The sequence below is a fragment of the Podarcis pityusensis genome (assembly GCF_964106645.2).
Source record: "Podarcis pityusensis genome assembly, chromosome: 8".
NCBI lineage: Eukaryota > Metazoa > Chordata > Lepidosauria > Squamata > Lacertidae > Podarcis > Podarcis pityusensis.
The window spans coordinates 58477985-58495873 of record NC_138033.1 but is presented as its reverse complement, the minus strand read 5'-3'; the positions used below and the strand labels follow the sequence as shown (position 1 = coordinate 58495873).

At 42.2% G+C, this 17889-nt stretch overlaps 1 protein-coding gene across 1 annotated transcript in view; it reads right to left on the bottom strand.

The window, feature by feature from the left end:
• The window catches only part of ITFG1 (integrin alpha FG-GAP repeat containing 1), a 120956-nt gene that overhangs the window by 69829 nt on the left and 33238 nt on the right, over nucleotides 1-17889 (bottom strand). The window contains exon 9 of the mRNA XM_081015532.1: nucleotides 7517-7611. Coding sequence (XP_080871658.1) covers nucleotides 7517-7611 — 95 coding nt within the window. The remainder of the gene's footprint in view (nucleotides 1-7516; nucleotides 7612-17889) is intronic.

The window sequence follows — 17889 nt, the reverse complement described above, 5'->3', positions numbered from 1 at the left end:
AAGGCGTTCTGGGAAATGATTTATAATGAACTGAAAAAGGTATTTAAATATACCTTCACTAAGAAACCAGAGGCCTTTCTTTTGGGTATTGTCGGCCAAGGGGTGGTAAAGAAGGACCAGACATTTTTTATGTATGCAACAACAGCAGCAAGGATACTACTCGCAAAGCATTGGAAAGCTCAAGATCTACCCACACTGGAAGAATGGCAGATGCAACTGATAGACTACATGGAACTGGCCGAGATGACCGGCAGAATTCGAGACCTGGGAGAAGAGAGGACTGAGGAGGATTGGAAGAAATTTAAGAACTATTTACAAAAACATTGCAATTTGAGTGAATGCTAAACAGGATGCTAGATCAATATAACTGAGCACCACTAAACTTAGATGACTTTAAGAAAATAAGTGAGATTGAGAAAATATAACTCTTTTTGAGAAGTAGAAGATTATGAAGCATAGAAGGGATATAAGATTGCAAATAAGATAATAAATTGCTGACAAAATGCTATAACGATGAAAGTGGGAGCGGGAGATGTGAGGAAGTCCAAAGAAAATGTGAAATTATGTTAAGATATATGTTACATTGTTTATTATGTGTATTGCTATTGTAAAACCCAATAAATCTCTATAAAAAAAATAAAATATGGGAGACAATCTGAATTATAAAGTTGTCACATGTGACAAGGAGTGCTTGGGTGTTTGCCTGTAGTAAAGTACACAAGGGGTTAAAGGGAGACACAAGCCTGTAAACATTTAGGGCAGGTATCTTCAGCCTTCTCAGCAGCAAAGCTTTTAACCCAAACATGCATTTATTAATCTTTTATCGTATATTTGCTCCAGTTGTGACCCACCTTGGATCTGGCCATGACCCACTTGTGGGTTTCGACCGTCCGGCTAAAGACTAATGAATGATTTAGGGAGCTGGCTCACATCTCTCTAATGAGCATCTGACACATCTCCAAATATAAAGATGTTAATAATAATGTAAAAAGTTTGAGGGGCTTAATTAAGCTTATGTCAAAAACTGTATCAGACTATCCAGGGGTTAGAATCTAAGGAAGCGTAGTGTGTATTCTAAGCATCAGTGATTAGCTTAGCACGTAAAAGCTAATTAGGTTAGGCACATTTCCTGGGTTGTGCATTGGACATGGTAATCCTAGCCAAATCAGCAAGTGTTAATTGAAGTCAGGCAAACGTCTTTGTAAGGTGACTGTCTGGGGGGGATAAGGCGTTCAAAGCATAAAAAGAAAAAGGTGTTAGAATGCAAATTAATGGAGGCCTTCCTCCCTCTGTCAATAAACAGGGCTTAGTTTAGGGAGGGTGGAGTGCCATAATCAGGTAGCAGAGAGAAGCAATTAAGCTGGGCTGTGCCCTGCAGAACAAGAGAGGCTGCAGAGAAAGAATGTTGATGCTGTTACTATGGAGGAAGTTGGCATGTTTGGGGCTGCTACTGCTGTGAGCCCCTCCACTGAAGGCTTCAGGTTGTATATAGGTGTAAAGAAACCTATAGACACCACAGTCTCCACCAGGCATAGGCAAACTCCAGCCCTCCAGATGTATGGGACTACAATTCCCATCATCCCTGACCACTGGTCCTGTTCGCTAGGGATGATGGGAACTGTAGTCCCAAACATACGGAGGGCCAGAGTTTGCCTGGTCTCCACTGTGTCTCATTTTCCAAAGGAAACACAAACCCTAGGTGAGTGCATGGAAAACTTCCAAGTCTCACACACCGCTCAGCGGAGATCGGGGTGGAATGCAACAATAACAGCAATAATAAAGCATTAGTTGTAATTTGTATCCCATCTTTTCCTCCAAGGAGCTCTAGGTGGTGTATGTGGCTCTCTTCCTCCTCACTGAATGTCCACAACAACCCTGTGAAATAGGTTAGGATGCACATTCCTCATTTGCACATTTATGGTTTTATTTCTTATTATTCATGTATTTCATAAAATTCATACAATGCTTGACTGCCCAAAACCTCAAAGTGGTTTACGAAGAAGATAAAACAATAAAATTATCATTAAGAAAAACAACGGAAGATGCACAAATGTTAAAATAACAATAGACTAAAAACAAATTAAAACTCACACCAACTTTCTACTGCAGCATATGTGGCTGCTGCTGACATCTGGCATGGCCCTAATTGTTGTCCCTTTGGGGCTAGATTTGGATCTTTGTCAAATCAAATCCGTTTATTGTGAGGACCATGCCTGTACACAAACATTAACACAACAATAGTTAAAAAATATTAAAATTCATTACATACTACGCCAACAAAACCTTCATCCCACAAAATAGAAAGAGAGGGAAAACAAGCAACGAGTTAAACAGACGATGAAGGGGTCTTTACATTGTCATCCATAAATCTTTCCCTGGCTTTCATGGCCTTCATCACAAAAACCGCTACCACATGGGTAATACGTGGGTTTGCATCGACTAACAAAAATTTTACTCTATCTTCAGGATTGGTTATAGAGTTGGGTATAATTTGCAGCAATGCGTCTCTAAAGCCCGAGTAGATGGGGCAATAGAGGAGGTAATGTGTAAGATCCTCTTTAATTTTCATAAGGCAAGGGCATAAACGATGTTCTACTGGGGTTTTTGTGAATCTACCGGTCAGATATGCAGTTGGCAGTGTTTGAAACCGTGCCATAGTGAAAGCTCTCCGAAGGGTGGGATCAGTGATCTCCACCAAGTAGTTGGCACAGATTTTGACTGCTTTTACTCGGGGAAACCAGTAGGAAAACCCAGAGTTTTTTATCTTTGTGGAGTCCAAAAAGGCGTCTTTTTCAAAGATCCATTCCCGAACTTTATCAGGGCTCCACAATTTAAGGGTATTAAACTCAGGTAGATTGTATCTGGATAGGATATCTAGTAGGTTTTTATGCCAAGTAGTATTATTTTGTAATGATACAAAGGCTTGTTTAGCCAATAAGGTGTTCGGGGCATCTGTGAGGTTGGTGAAAAAACGCAGGAATCTTAAGTGGGCCCTGGCAGACACAGAAGGTAATCCTACTTCCACTCTTAGGAGAGCTGCCGGAGTACTCTGAGGGAGGCCTAGAATTCTTCTGAGGTAAAAATTTTGGAAGATTTCAAGCCGTTCTAACAGCTTCTGATTCCATCCCCAGAGTTCTACTCCATATAGCATCTGGGGAATCACTTTTCCAACAAAAGCTTTTAGTGCCGGGATCACCAGTTGCCCTCCCCTCGAATAAAAAAAGCTGAGCAGAGCACCGATTGTCCTACGTGTTAGAAGGGCTACAGTCTTGAAGTGGGCAAGCCAGCTAGATGTAGCTTGGAAAGTGATACCAAGATATTTAAAAAAAAGACACTGTTCAATTTTGTGTTCATCTAAAGACCATCTAAATGTGTGGCGAGCTCTAGTAAATACCACAATTTTTGTTTTGTCATAATTTATCTTTAGAGAGTTTTGGGAACAATAAGCTGCGAGCCCCTCCAGCATGCTATGTAGGCCCCTTCGGGTAAGTGCCATGACAGCCATGTCATCAGCATATAGTAATATATTCAGGTGTTTGCCTTCCAGGGCAGGAGCTGATGACTTATACTTTGCCATATGTTGAACAATGTCATTTATATAGAAATTAAAGAGGAACGGCGCTAACAAACAGCCCTGTTTAACCCCTTTCCCCAGTGGCAGTGGGTCAGTATAGTTGCCTGACATCCCAGTTCTGATTTTAACTGTGGTGTCTGAATGTAACTCTCTAAGTATTTTGAGAAGTCGTCTATCAATATCTGTTTCATATAGTTTTTGCCATAATTTGTCCCTACAGATTGAATCAAAAGCGGATGTGAGATCTACAAAAGCCACAAAAAGTTTGCTCTTATGTACCTTTGTATACTTATCTATCATTGTCTGTAGTACCAAACAATGGCCTGTTGTACTATGGCCCTTTCTAAACCCTGCCTGTTCCGGATTAAGCAGGTTAGAGTGGTCAGCCCAGTCAACCAGTTTATTTAGCAGGTAGCGAGTATAAAGTTTATACACAATGTCCAGGAGACTTATGGGGCGATAGTTTGAGGGGTCTTGGGGGTCTCCCTTCTTATAGATGGGGGCTACCAGGCTCAGTTTCCAGTTTTCTGGGATTTTGCATATATCATTTATTACCGTAAAAAGTTGGGCCAAAATAGCGGCCCACCACTGGGCATTTAGTTTAAACACCTCAGGAGGAATCATATCCTCACCGGGAGCTTTGCCATTCTTGAGTGTTTTAATTAGCTGTAAACATTCTGATTCGGTAACAGGATCCCAGCCCATTAATAGATCATTTTTAAGAGGAGGAAACTGGCTCGGTTTAGCAATGTTTGGAGCTGTATATAGCCGGGAAAAATGTTGGTACCATAAGTTAGATGAAATACTGTTGGTTACAATTTTCCCTTTGGGTGAAACTCCCTGAGCAATTATTTCCCAGAACTTTTTGTCGTCCCGCAATTTGATCGCTTTGTCAAGTGCCTCCCATTGTTCCTTTCTGTAGAGGGATTTCTTAAATTTTAGAGTATTTTTATAATGAGAACGCCACCTGTGCAGGTTTTCCAATGAGGACAGGGTCCCTTCCTGTTTTACCTTATTTTGTAATTTCCTAAGCAAAGATCTTAGATTCCTACAGTCTTTGTCGAACCAGGCCCTCGAGTTGTTTTGTTTTTTGGGAGGGTTGGAATTCGTGAGTAGTGGGAAGAGCGACTCTGAGACCTGCTGAAATGTTGAAAAGGGGTCAGAAATAGATGAGATACACTGGTCTCTCAAGGCCAGTAAGTCTGATGAATGCAGGTGTAGTTTGATTTTAGATTCCAGGTCGCTGTTCCATTTACGCCTACGAAGGGCCAGAGTTGGAGGTGGGTCTGCACAGTGATTGCGGTATTGCGGATCCTCCAAACCACGGGGAATTAGTGAAATTGATATAGGAAGATGATCACTCTCAATTCTATTGAAAGTCCTGAAGCCCTGTGACCTCTCCAAGAGTTTTGGGGAGACCAGGATATAATCAATAACGCTCGCACCTCTAGGTCCAAGAAAAGAAAAGAAACCCCCTGACCTGTCCATATGGGTACCATGCAAATTATACAAATTATGTTTGAAGGCAGTCTCCATTAATGTAATGCCTGCCTTATTCAAGACCTTATCGTCAGAGGACCAGGGAATAAACCAATCTGCCTCTGGCAGGAACTGAGATTTAGAGCAGTACGTATTAATGTCATTTCCTATCCTGGCGTTGAAATCACCTGCCAGCAGGATATCCATGCCAGGGAGTTCTAGTTCAGCCTTCTCCAAACATAGCTCTAAATCTTCCCAGATTTGTGACGACTGGGGAGGGGTGCCTATGGGAGGGATATATATATTAAAACAAAGGAAATCTCCTCCTTCACTGCTAGAAATAAGTAAGATTTGTAAATTGTTACTCTTCACCCACTGCTGTTGCCGGGCCTTGCACTTTAGCTTGGTAGAAACAAAAGTGACTAAACCACCACTAGGTCGGCCTCGGGAATTTGGTTTTATCGCAGGGGTAGCAAAGGCTTCGTATCCCTGTAAAGAGGGGACATGGAGATCTAGACACCATGTCTCCTGTAGACATAAAATCTGAAATTTTGTAAGGAAATCCAGAAGGTCGACGTCACCCTGCTTAGATAGCCATCCCGCCACATTCCAGGATAGAATGTGGAAATAGGGTGATGGTGGAAATAGTGGCAGTCAATCTCTTTTCCGGTGGTTTGAGGCTCCTGAGCTGGGCTCCTCCTCTATCTGCCCTGCTTGGTGGTTCCAGGTTTGAGGTCGCTGGTCCCTAGATAGGTGTGATAGCTTTAACTGGGGGGCCAATAGGTTGATTTGGCCCAGAGGATCTTCGATGACGCCGTTACAAATATCATGTTGTTCAGCTGATGTATCATGATGTTCAGCTGGTTTTCGCAGAGCAAGGGTTTTGCCGACCCGTATAGGCTGTACAGGTAGCAGGTCGACAGCTGCATCTTGCGTCGGTACTGCTAGCGGGTCAAAATTTGACAAAAGCTGTGGATCTTGATTGCGTGTTGGGCTTAGAATAATGGAAGCCTCCAATTCCGGCATCGAGGCATATGAGGACGAGAGCATTTCAGACTGGTCTTGCTTGGGTAGTCCAATGCCAGGCTCGTTGCACGTAGAGACCAGGGTACCAAGCGGGGGGTGTAGGAAATCAATTAAGTCATTTGCGGGCAGGCTTGCCACTCCCTGTGGGGTAATAGATCCCGGCTCCATTCCCCCGTCTATTTGTTCTTTATGGCGCACAGGCCCAGCATCAACACCGACAGCACCTATCCTGGTGCATAGCGGTGTACGGGTCAGATTGGTGAATACCCTTGTAAAATAGATGTACCATTTTCTTGTGCGGTTTCTTAATTTTAGAATCTTTGCAACGAAATGGGCAGATCTAAAGTTAATAACCATACGTCTCATATAAGGTCCAGAAGGCAGCCATGAGATGTCCACGATATCTACGGGGCGTAATGTCTGCCCCAGCAGTTGGGTCAGGGAATTTGTGACCGAATGTTTATCCGCCCATTTGTTATAATTCAAGGGGTGGTTTCCCACCAGTACTGCAAGTTTGCTGTTCTGGAGTTGCAGACTTGAGTTTTGTACTTGGTTGGGCAGGCATCTCACTTGTTTTTGTGCAAGGTTGGCCTGCACACTTGGGCAGGGGTGAGCGGAGTTTGCAATATTGTTAAGCTGAGGAAGTGAGGGGGGGCAACTGAACAAGCCAAAGACTTTTTCAAGCTTCTTTTCGATCCCATCCAGCCTTTTATATAAGTTGGTGATGGTATGTGTTATCAACTCAGTCTGGCAGATTAGCAGTTCCAGTGCCTCTCGGTCCTTGTTTAACTGGGCTGGTGACTGGGATAATTCAGGTGAAGTTTTTTGCAGGGACTCAAGAGTCTGTTCCATCTGTTCCTTCATACACAGGCTCGAGGCTAGTTGTGGGCCATCCACAATGCCGGCAGGCTCCTCATGAGTAGTACTGGGAGCAAGGACCTCATAGCTGTTTGCTGTGGGGAAGTTTCTACAGATCTCATTTAGGTCATTGTCAGGCAAGAAATCCCTGATATTTGTCTGTTTTTTGGCAGTGCTCGTAGCTTCATTGGAATGCTGCCTGCGGCGTTTCTTCCCTCTCATGTCGGCAAGAAAATAGGGAGAAAATTTCTCAAAATAGCAGGGTCAGGGCAGGTTGTGCTGTTAATGAGCCCTACTCCCTTTAACAGTCTTTATCTGCCGCGTTTTCTTGCAGATTTATGGGAGAAGTAGAAATAATCTAAACCATAAAACTTCTAAAATAAACGCCTTAAGGCATCTTAGAGCCCTTAGAACCCGTCAAAGCAGATAATAAAAATATAGCTTTACCGAGCATAAGACAAGGCTGCCGCTCACGTCGCCATCTTGGATCGCAAAAGATTTGGATCTTTGTCATTTCATCTGATGTACAAAATATAAACACGGTTTAATTTAATCTGCGCAAACAGAAGCTCAACATACCGAATCCAATCCTGGTTTAGATAGGTAGATGACACTCTTCTGACAAGCTGAATCAGCACAGGCTGGCAGCAAATGCTCCGTCTGTCCGTCACCATCTGGCAAAAGAAGAGGGAGATAAAAATAATTCCGCAAAGGAGAATACAAAAGGTGTTCTTTTTATTGTCAGGGAAGAACAGCGCACTCACACAGGAAGACAATGTATTTTGATAACATGTAAACAATAGAGGCGTCAAGATAATTAACCAGATAGCTGTAATGCTAAACTCTGTCAGTCTGTTATCTAGTCTTTCCGTTAATCTGGAAACACACAAGATTCTCCCTTGTCAAATGCTGAAGCTGATTTATATTACTAATATGACACTGACTTGCAACCCAAGAGGAGTGAGGTGAGCCTGACTGCTCCATTTCATTCCCAGGGTAGTACAGAATATTTAATCACTTTATGACTGAAAAAATCCAACACATGGGCCTTGGATACAGGGACCATTCTTGAGATCCAAACTCTGGTTAGGATTTAACACCAATGCAAACCGAATACTGCACCACGGCTACTCCTGAAAAGGGCAAAGCAACTGGGGGGGGGGCACATCCTGCAATCTAAATAAGCTCCTAGGCTTATAAAGTTTGGGACAGCAGATCTACATTTGGTCTTAGGCCTATGCACAAAATTTTATTGATGATGTGATAATTTCATTCACGCCTCCTTTTCTTCATTGAGAAGTTGGATAATAATACCCCTAAGAAAAAGGAAAATACATAACCCAGCACGATCGCCATGGCCTTATTCTCACAAAGAGCCTTTGACAACAAGATCAAGGCCAAACCATTTCAATCTACCAAGGTGGGAGACTCACATTACTACAGACTTTTTGTTTGTAAAAACAAAAATCGAAGGTTTGTGATTACGTGTATGTATGTGGTGGTGGTGGGGACTTGCTACACACAGCAAACTAGATGTCAGGGAAAAGGCTTGCAGTTTGGGCTCTTTGCCAGCATGAACAGTGGGCCGGGTGAAACTGCTTCTATATTCCTGCTATTAAGATAACCTTTAATTAAATGGAAACTGCCAGGAACTTATAAACACCCCAAAGTATACATTTCCTTTACTACGTGATAAACTGATTCCATTATGGGTAGTTATGAGAATTATTCATCTATCGGAGAGACTTTTAATACAGCAATTAATGCCTCCCCCCCAATACTACAGATGCCTCATTACCTGTAAATGCACACTAAAATGGTGTTTTGAGCCTGCACTTTTGTTACATAAGTGTTATGAGTTTGTGGGTGCCATACTCCTCTAATTCCTGGATCCAGCAAGTGTTTAAAAGCTAGGCTAGTTTCCTCATCAGGTGATCGCCCAGGGGATGGGCCATTAAGAGAACAAAGGGTTAGAAGCTTGGTGCAATACGGCACATGGATAGGGCTCCCTCCCTCAATAATTAAAGCCAGAGTTTATTGTAGGGCGGTGTGTGATGTCACCGAGAAGGAAAGCAGCAAGAAGCAGAGTTTGCTGTCATGTGATCTAGAAGCTCGAGAAAAAGCTGCAGACTGGACAGGCAGAGAGAGCGCCATGGCCGATTTCTGCTGTCAATCCAAGGCTGTGGCTATGGGAGAAACAAGACCCTTTTGGGGCATAGGTGTTGTGAACCCCTCCTTCGTAGGCTCAGGTTATATATACAGTGGTACCTCGGGTTAAGAACTTAATTCGTTCTGGAGATCTGTTCTTAACCTGAGGTACCACTTTAGCTAATGGGGCCTCCCACTGCCACCGTGTGATTTCTGTTCTCATCCTGAAGCAAAGTTCTTAACCCAAGGTACTATTTCTGGGTTAGCAGAGTCTGTAACCTGAAGCGTCTGTAACCCGAGGTACGACTGTATGTTTAAATAAACCATATGCCATAAAGTCACCACAGTCTCTGTTGTGCCTCATTTCCAGGAGAAAACACGAACCCTGGGCAAGTGCCTGGAACCTCTGGAATCTCACACTGCTTGGAGACTGGGGTGGCGTGCAGAAATAATTTGAGAATCAACTTCACAAGGAGGTCAGTAGTGTGCTCTCAAGACAGGCAAAACTTGTGTTGTGGGCATTAGCCAGCATTCTGTTTCTGTTCCGCCACCCACTGAGATAACTTTTGTGTCACTGTTCAGATTAATTTTCAATTTAAATAAAACCCTCCCAAGGCTTTGTCCTTTTTAATTAGGGATGTAAATACCTCAGCAGGAGGTGACAGGGATGGGAAAGGAATTACAGTAACACAATCTCTCCACCTTGGCCAACTTATTAAAATAGGACGAGGCAGCCCCTGCCGAGCTTCCTAATGAAAATATTACTTTAGCAGATGCTAAAACAATTTAAAGATTTGGCCAGCTAAAAGATGCGATAACCACAAATAATTTTAGGAGAAAAATTTGAGGCAGAGAGTCCAGGGTGTCTACTGACATATTGCCAAAAATGAGGAAATACAAGAAAAGGACACCAATTTACATAAAATGTATATAAGTTTTATGTGCACATTTCAAAATATGATTATTTAAGTAGAAATACATCTTGTCATAGTGATGAAGACTATGACTGGGTCAATGTTTTTCTTGGCTTTCCAGGACTGATAGCTAGGCAGTTGTACACATGAACCTCACAATAACGACAAGTCTAAGTACAGTGGTACCTCGGTTTTTGAACATCTCCATTGATGAACATTTCGGTTTTCAAATGCCGTAAACCTGGAAGTAAATGCTTCAGTTTTTGAACACACCTCAGAAGTCGAACATGTCACACAGCTTCCGCTGAGTGCAAGATCCTGAGGCCTAGCTGTTGGCTATTGAGTTTTCAGTTTTCGAATGTTTCAGAACTCAAATGGTCTTCCAGAATGGATCACGTTCAAAAACCAAGGTACCACTGTATATTTTACATCCTGCAGAAAGCATTTCTAAATTATATAGCCTTAAACTCTGACTCATGTAAACATTCTGGGCATTCTTAAAATGGTGTTTCATATACTTGCTTCCACTTTTAAAACAACAATTTAAATCAAATTATGCAGAATAAAAGCATATTAAAAGCCAACTGTGCCTTTCTGACAGACTTAAATGTTACCTTGAATATTCAAAAGGAGAGTTGCATTTTCTGCTTTTATTCATGAATCAAGAAAAAACACCGGCATCATGCACCCACTCCAGCTATTTGTAACCTCGACTAGATGTTTCAGTGTTTTCCCCTGCAGGAAACCTATGGAGCAGATCCTGGTGTTACCCACTGTCTAGTCATCTTTAGTGATTATTTAGTTTTTAAATGAATTGTTATGGCTAAAAATAAGCAAACAGAAATGGGCAAAACCTATCTGTAATGGGAACATAAAGGCACGTAGAGATCCTTTATTACAAGTTTTGTCCCTTCAGTAAGAGTCTGAATCAGTGGAAATGAAAAGGGATTGTTTTAATGCAGAGTTAGTTGCAAGTATATATTCACTTCCAAAACCTCACCAAAGAGGGAGGAAACTGAAGATTTTTTAAAAAGACTGAAACAAGGGATGGGATATACCCAACATCAGTGTTCCAAATTGAGCTTCCAAATCCATTTCCAGGAGATGAATGCTTCCAAAATTGCAGCCATCTCTAGAAATTACTGGCAACTATATTAAATGATTTTAATCAATCCCAGTGCTAACCACTTTGCATGTAAATATATTCTAGACATTCGCATGCGCTGGAGAGAATGCAATTCAATGAAAATGACTCATAGATGAAGATTTCTAATTTACCCATTATTAATGCTCATTGTTGAACTGAAGTGGCTGAAATAATATTTTCCAGTTTTCTTAATGCTGTAGTGCTGCTTCAAAACCAATTTTTACAAGAAAATTAAACTGATTAAGAGGAATATTGTAGGAGATGAACAATACAGATATTAAAGATGAATTTTATTTGAAGAGGAGCTCACAACACATCACAAAGGGAGCAGCTTTTTGCAGAGGGGGTTGCGGGTAGTGGAAAGGAAGACCTGACATATTGAGGCTTTAATCCCACTGTCATTTCCTGGGGAGCAAATATGTCTTTTGGGGCTTTCGTGAAACTTAAATTGCTCCAAACAATTTAAGAAATGGGCACCTTTAGTTTCACCAAGTCCCAAAAAAGAGCCACAAGTGCAGCAGGCGTAGTGTTTAGAGATAATGGCATAAGATCATCCCTGGGGCAGGGGGATCAGATTAAAGGTCCATCTATTCCAACATCCTGCTACCCACAGCAACCAACAAGCCACCTTTGGTAATTCCACAAGCAATGCAAGATTCCTCTGCTGTGGTTGCACCACAACAACTTCAAGGTCACTGCCTGTGAACATGCAAATTCTCTCCAAGAGTAAACTGAGATGGTCAGTGCTAGCAGGCGTAGACCCTAAATAAAACATAAAGGGCAACTCACCCCCCCCATTCAATCTGATTGAGAATCAAGAACACTCAGTAGCCACTGAATGTTGGGTATCAGTTGGAAAAGGGGAAGAAACATAATGGAACATACTGAAGAAAGTCATGTCTAGAGGTGAGGTCCCAGTTTTCGTAACTGATGTCCACTGAAATACTTATCCCCCATGAATGTTATGAATTCCCTTTCAGTCACCTAAACTATCCGTCACCATCAATTAATTCTGCTATGTGAAATTGTCTCTTTTGTCTCTCCTGAGTCTCCAGCCAACAAGTTTCATAGAATGATGTTCTAGTATGACTACTAAGTTGAACGCAGTCCTCCAACCACTTGGTGGCCTAGTGGGGCCCACTTCCTCTTTTGGTTGCTTGCCTAAGATTGCAGAAATGGAGCAGTAGTGGCTTCATGTGGCTTAGAGGACGCTGAGGTGGGTAGGTCTGGTCTAAATTGCCTTCCCCACAAACTCCACCTTTTCTTTGTCCACTCTGGTTAGCCATGAGCCTACAGCTGGTCTGAAGACCCTTTGGTATAAACTAGGGCTGGAATCTAAAGCATCAGGTAAAATATAGGGGTATTTCAGTTCTCCGAATTTCTAATAACAATCACACCAAAATTGTTATGCTTACAAAGCCTTAGGATGAGAGCGAGAATGCATGTGCCCCCACTTCTGAATGAATCATAAATTTGTTTCCCCTTGCCACAACTCCTCACAGAAGTTGGATTTGGAGATGTTCACAACAAGAGAAACAATGCTTTGCTTTCAACCTAGGACTTTTGAGGGTAATGTAGACAGAAAAGCCGACCTTACGTTTTAAGGGGATGTCCATGGTGCCTCTGCAAATAATGCCACCAGCAATGGGGCCCATCTAGCAGGGACTTTCCTTTTAAAAAAAGAATACTCTTGACGAATATTCCACATTAAAGGAGTCTCTTCTTATAAAGATGGAACTATGCACGTTAAGTAGCCCCACTGACCTCAGTGCATCCTAACTGCTCCATCTGGGCTCTGTGTGTTCTCTTGAGTGCTTTGCAGCTGGTAGCGGGAAATGCACACACAGTAACAGACCATGCTACTAAGGGGCAGAGTAGATGGACTGGCATCAGATCTGTGAGTTTCTATGTGATTTTGTTGCAACTGCTGGAAAAGAATGGGTTGGAGGTCTGGTATTTAAAAAGCAAAGGGAACGCGCAGGGAAGGAACAAAAAAGATCTCCCTTGCTTGAAGTTTATCCTCCTCCCCCCACACAGTATGCTCCCTCTTCACCACCCAATGCTTTTCTCCACAGCTGAGCTCAGATATGGAAAGGACTGGTGATTTCTGCAGTCACTGTCTTTGTGCCTCTTTTGCTGCCAAAAAGCAGCCCCCTCCATCCACTTTTCTGGTGATTGTGGCAGATCCACGTGACAAACAAAAAACCGCCACTGCTGCTGCTTCCCATTTAGCCCTAAGAGCAGCCCTCACTCCTTAGGGAAAACGCATCTCGGCAAAATTATATCCTATTATGGAGGTGCAGCGCTGTCAGGTGAATGATAATTGTGGCACTGTGACCTATCCAGTTTTATCTGTGGCAACTGAGGACTTTTTTTCTGCAGCAAGCTGATTAATTTTACCCCTTCAAAGCTGACACAAATATAAGATATCAGATGCTGAAATATATCAATGCATGTTTTGCATCCACCTCTAACATGTTATAAATGCTTTTATGATGTATGCAAGGAAGCCTAAGAGTTATTTATTTAGAACATCTCTTCCCCTGCTTCTACAGCACTCGAGGCAGCTTTGTTAAGGCCTCACCAACACAAACCTGTACATATTTACTCTGAAAAGTCCCACTGAGCAAAATGGTGCTCACTCCTAGGGAAGTGGGTATGGGATAAAAGCCTCAGCAACTATATTTGAACGACATTTGCATATTTGTCATCAGTTGAGATACCAGAATATTTTACTGCTACTATGCCTTTAGGGACGCGGGTGGCGCTGTGGTCTAAACCACAGATCCTAGGGCTTGCCGATCAGAAGGTCGGCGGTTCGAATCCCCGTGACGGGGTGAACTCCTGTTGCTCGGTCCCTGCTCCTGCCAACCTAGCAGTTCAAACGCATGTCAGAGTGCAAGTAGATAAATAGGTACTGCTTCGGTGGGAAGGTAAACGGCATTTCCATGCACTGCTCTGCTTTGCCAGAAGCGGCTTAGTCATGCTGGCTACATGACCCGGAAGCTGTACGCCGGCTCCCTCGGCCAATAAAGCGAGATGAATGCTGCAAAACGAGAGTCGGTCACGACTGGACCTAATGGTCAGGGGTCCCTTTACCTTTTACTATGCCTTTGGCAGGATAAAGCTAAACTAAATTGAAGGACCATACCTGGATATAACCTTGTGGTGCTTTCTGCCCCCTATGCTACAGACTTGATTTACCTCATAAGAGAATTCCTTCTACCCATCAACACTACACAGATTCCTGTTAGAACTTCACAGGGATAAGTTATATTGACTTGCTGCATGAATAATATGCCTGTGATCCAAAGGGCCACCCACATATTGGGGATTTGCAGGGCTTCCAGTCATAGCTATGTGCTGCCTAACAAGTCACCCGTGAAGGTCAGGGGACTGTCTGGTGGGACACTCAATGTGGTGAAGGGACTGCAGCCAGAAGGGGAAATTGCCAGAGCCTCAGATGCAGAGCTTTAGAAACAGTCAGGCTTATATGGAGAAATATATTCCCATCGTCAACCTGGTCCCAAGTTGTCAAAGTCGTGATGGGAGGCAGGGTCAAGACCGGCACTCAGCTGTAGCATTACACCAGCTCCCGTGCCATTTGCCCAATCCAGACCCATGCAGACTGACTCCCACATGATTCCAGGCTTTTCAATTTCATGGTTACGGAGGACTCATGTGTTGGACAAAAAACCGGATCGAGACTGGGTGAGGCTTCACATGCTTCCTGCACAGCTCTCTGTTATCTATTAATGAAGCTTTCTTAGCTTTCCTTTCATGAAACTTGTGTGTTAGTTCCATTCTCTCTAAATGCATTTGTCTCACCTTTTGTCCTAACCAGTCCTTTGAATGCACAAATGCAGTACTGCCACCAGGACTATGCAAACCAAGCAAGCTAAACTGAAGGCTTCAATCTGACAGAGAGAAAAACTGGGTTTCCTGGGTACAGAGCAATCAGCTCTGATAAGGGTGTATTTCAAAGGCCATAAATGTATGCTCTTTGAAAGCACCTTTGACCACTCAAATGTCTTACATGCTGGCTTCAGTACCAAAGAAGCTTTTCATGTTGTAGCTCAAGCAAAAATGGCTATGGGCCAGCTTTTGTGAATGTGCTTGACATCCAGAATGAATATGAATATGACTCTACTGCTGCATAGAGAAACTCTATGCAGATGGTGAACATGGGTGGGAAAAGGGACCAAGCTTAGGTGGTGTCTGGTTCAACTACCCTCAACTACCCACTCAACAGCTGTGAAAAACAGTTCAGTATCTGCCCATGCTACACCATTTATGGATCCTGGCATGCAAATATATCCTATATTTTATTCAAATTCAAAATCAAGCATGAAACAAAATCAACACAGAAAACAGGCAGGGAATATCAAAGCAGAGATGCTGCCTGAATTATCAGTCTAAATATTTTGCATCGAATTTACTTTATTTTTAACTGCATATAATTTAGTTCAGTCAAGGGAAAAACATTGTTTCATGGTAGTAGAAAAACTGTTGCTTTAAAATGACATTAATGTACATTTACTCAATTGGCTACGAGATGTAAGCTGCAAATGTATATGTCTCTCTCTTCAAAATACAATTACAAATTTTATATTGAATTCATTTTGAAGAAGACAGTAGAAAAATGTATGTTCTGTTGCTTCTAAAGAATTTATTAAAAACGTTTTCTATTCCATTCTCCATTTCATTACATTCCACAGAATAAAATAAAAGAAGAGCAGGATGATTTATTGCTCCATAAATATTATTTGGACATACGCTGAAGAAAAGATTTTTATCTTCCATTTGTAAAGTTAAGAATGTTTGTAAATTCTCCTTGTCTCCCTGCTAGATTATAGTATAGCATCCAAACAAACAAAAAAAGTACCAAAACTTCTTTTTATAATAATTCCCTCCATCCGAGCCAAAGTGTCTTAGTTGCTATATCTTGTTAGATTCATTCAGATACAACTGAACATATAGAGGTAACTCATCAGGATTCCACTCCCACATATTCCAAAGGTGATATTTGCAAGGCGCCTAGGCAGGCGTATCTGAATGCATGTAGACTTATGTACATGTGATCTAGCATCTTGGAAAACAGTCTGGGATAGCGAGTACAGAGGCCTACATGCGGTTGGGTGTGCATGCACAAAATCATTGCAGACGGCATCTTTAAGCATGTGGGGGCTGAGGGCAGGGCCACCAAGGTACAAATACAATGTTGGTTTGAATATAAGCTGCACCCGGATATAAGCCGCACCTTTAAAATTGGAGGGGTGAAAAGAAAACAAAGAAAATATATCCAAATATATGCCGCTCCCTTCCTCACTGCTCCTGGCAGCATACTGGGGGCGGGGAGCCACGGTGCGTTGCCGACGGCCTTCCGCCTTCCTCGCTCTCTCCCTTCCTGGTTCCTGGCCTTGGGGGAGAGTGTGGGGAAGTATGTGCTGTGCTATGCTCCTGGCACTGTTTGCCCCACGTTCCTGGCTGCATACGGTAAGGTCGCAAATATAAGCCACACTTTAACTTTTCACGGTCTGAATTTTGGGGGAAAGTGAGGCTTATATTCAGACCAATACGGTAAATGTATGAACAGGGTTTGAGTGAGGACCGGATATATCCTTTCATCAGTTAGAAAGTTAGCAAGGCTGGGGTATGCGAGTCTAACAGAGAAAAGGAAAAGCAGAAAGGCACTGAAAGAATAGGAGATCTCTGCTTTATTAAACCCAACCTGTTTTGAACTGAATTCGTATCCACAGGCACTCTTAGGCATAAGAAATTTTCAGTCTTTAATCTCCAGACTCTCTTGCCCCTGGCAATCTCTACACATCTTTCAATGCATTCCAAGTAACAAAACTCTTCAAAGCTATAAGTGCTTTCAGGAGAAGGAAGTTTTGCACTTCTTTTTCAGTATTTTATTTATTCGCAACACTGAAACTGTTAAATTTTTGTTAGGATTCTTACTTTAAAATGATAACAAGAAGTAGAACTCCAAATGGCACATTGTATATAGAAAGTATATGTTGCAAAAGGTTTGTTTCTACACTTCCTGAAATCCAAGTTAATTCATACTTCCTTGAAATATGGCAGATTTCTAAAATTACAGTGCAGCCTTTGGTGATATTATCCACTGCTGTTAGCTATAACACTTGGAGAGATGAAATTCGATTCCAGATTACTTCTCTTTCTTACATCTTTCAAAATAAATGTATCTGACATATACTTTATGCTTATTAGTATTCATGGCATTTTTTAGCACCATCTGCTTTTGGGGGAATCATTAACAGCTTTCTGTACCAGGACAATGTAAAACTGAAGCAGCAAAAGAGAGTTTAGATCTTTTCCCCCCTTCCTCCCAAATCAAATCTCATGGGTATTCTTTCTTTCAAAATAAAAGACAAGGGGGGAGGAATTGCATGCAGATACTTATTTCAGTTTTAATGAGCATTCTAAGTTAACACTATGGCAGAAAAGGGGAAAAAAAACACAAATTGGATCCTATGGCCCTGCGCTTTGTCTGTTGTAGTTAACACAGTTAAATGTCTTCAGCAACCCCACCAGAGGCAAACCACAGTTATATGAGTGAAAGGTATTTGCTTGGTTCCTCATTCTAGTCAATGAAGGAAACCTTGGATATTCTGAAGCAAGAGTTTTTGACTTGGACCTGAGTTGAGGTGGGTTTCCTCCAAAACGATCTTGAGCTGAAGCAGCCTTTCCCCCACAAATAGGATCTGAACCTAATC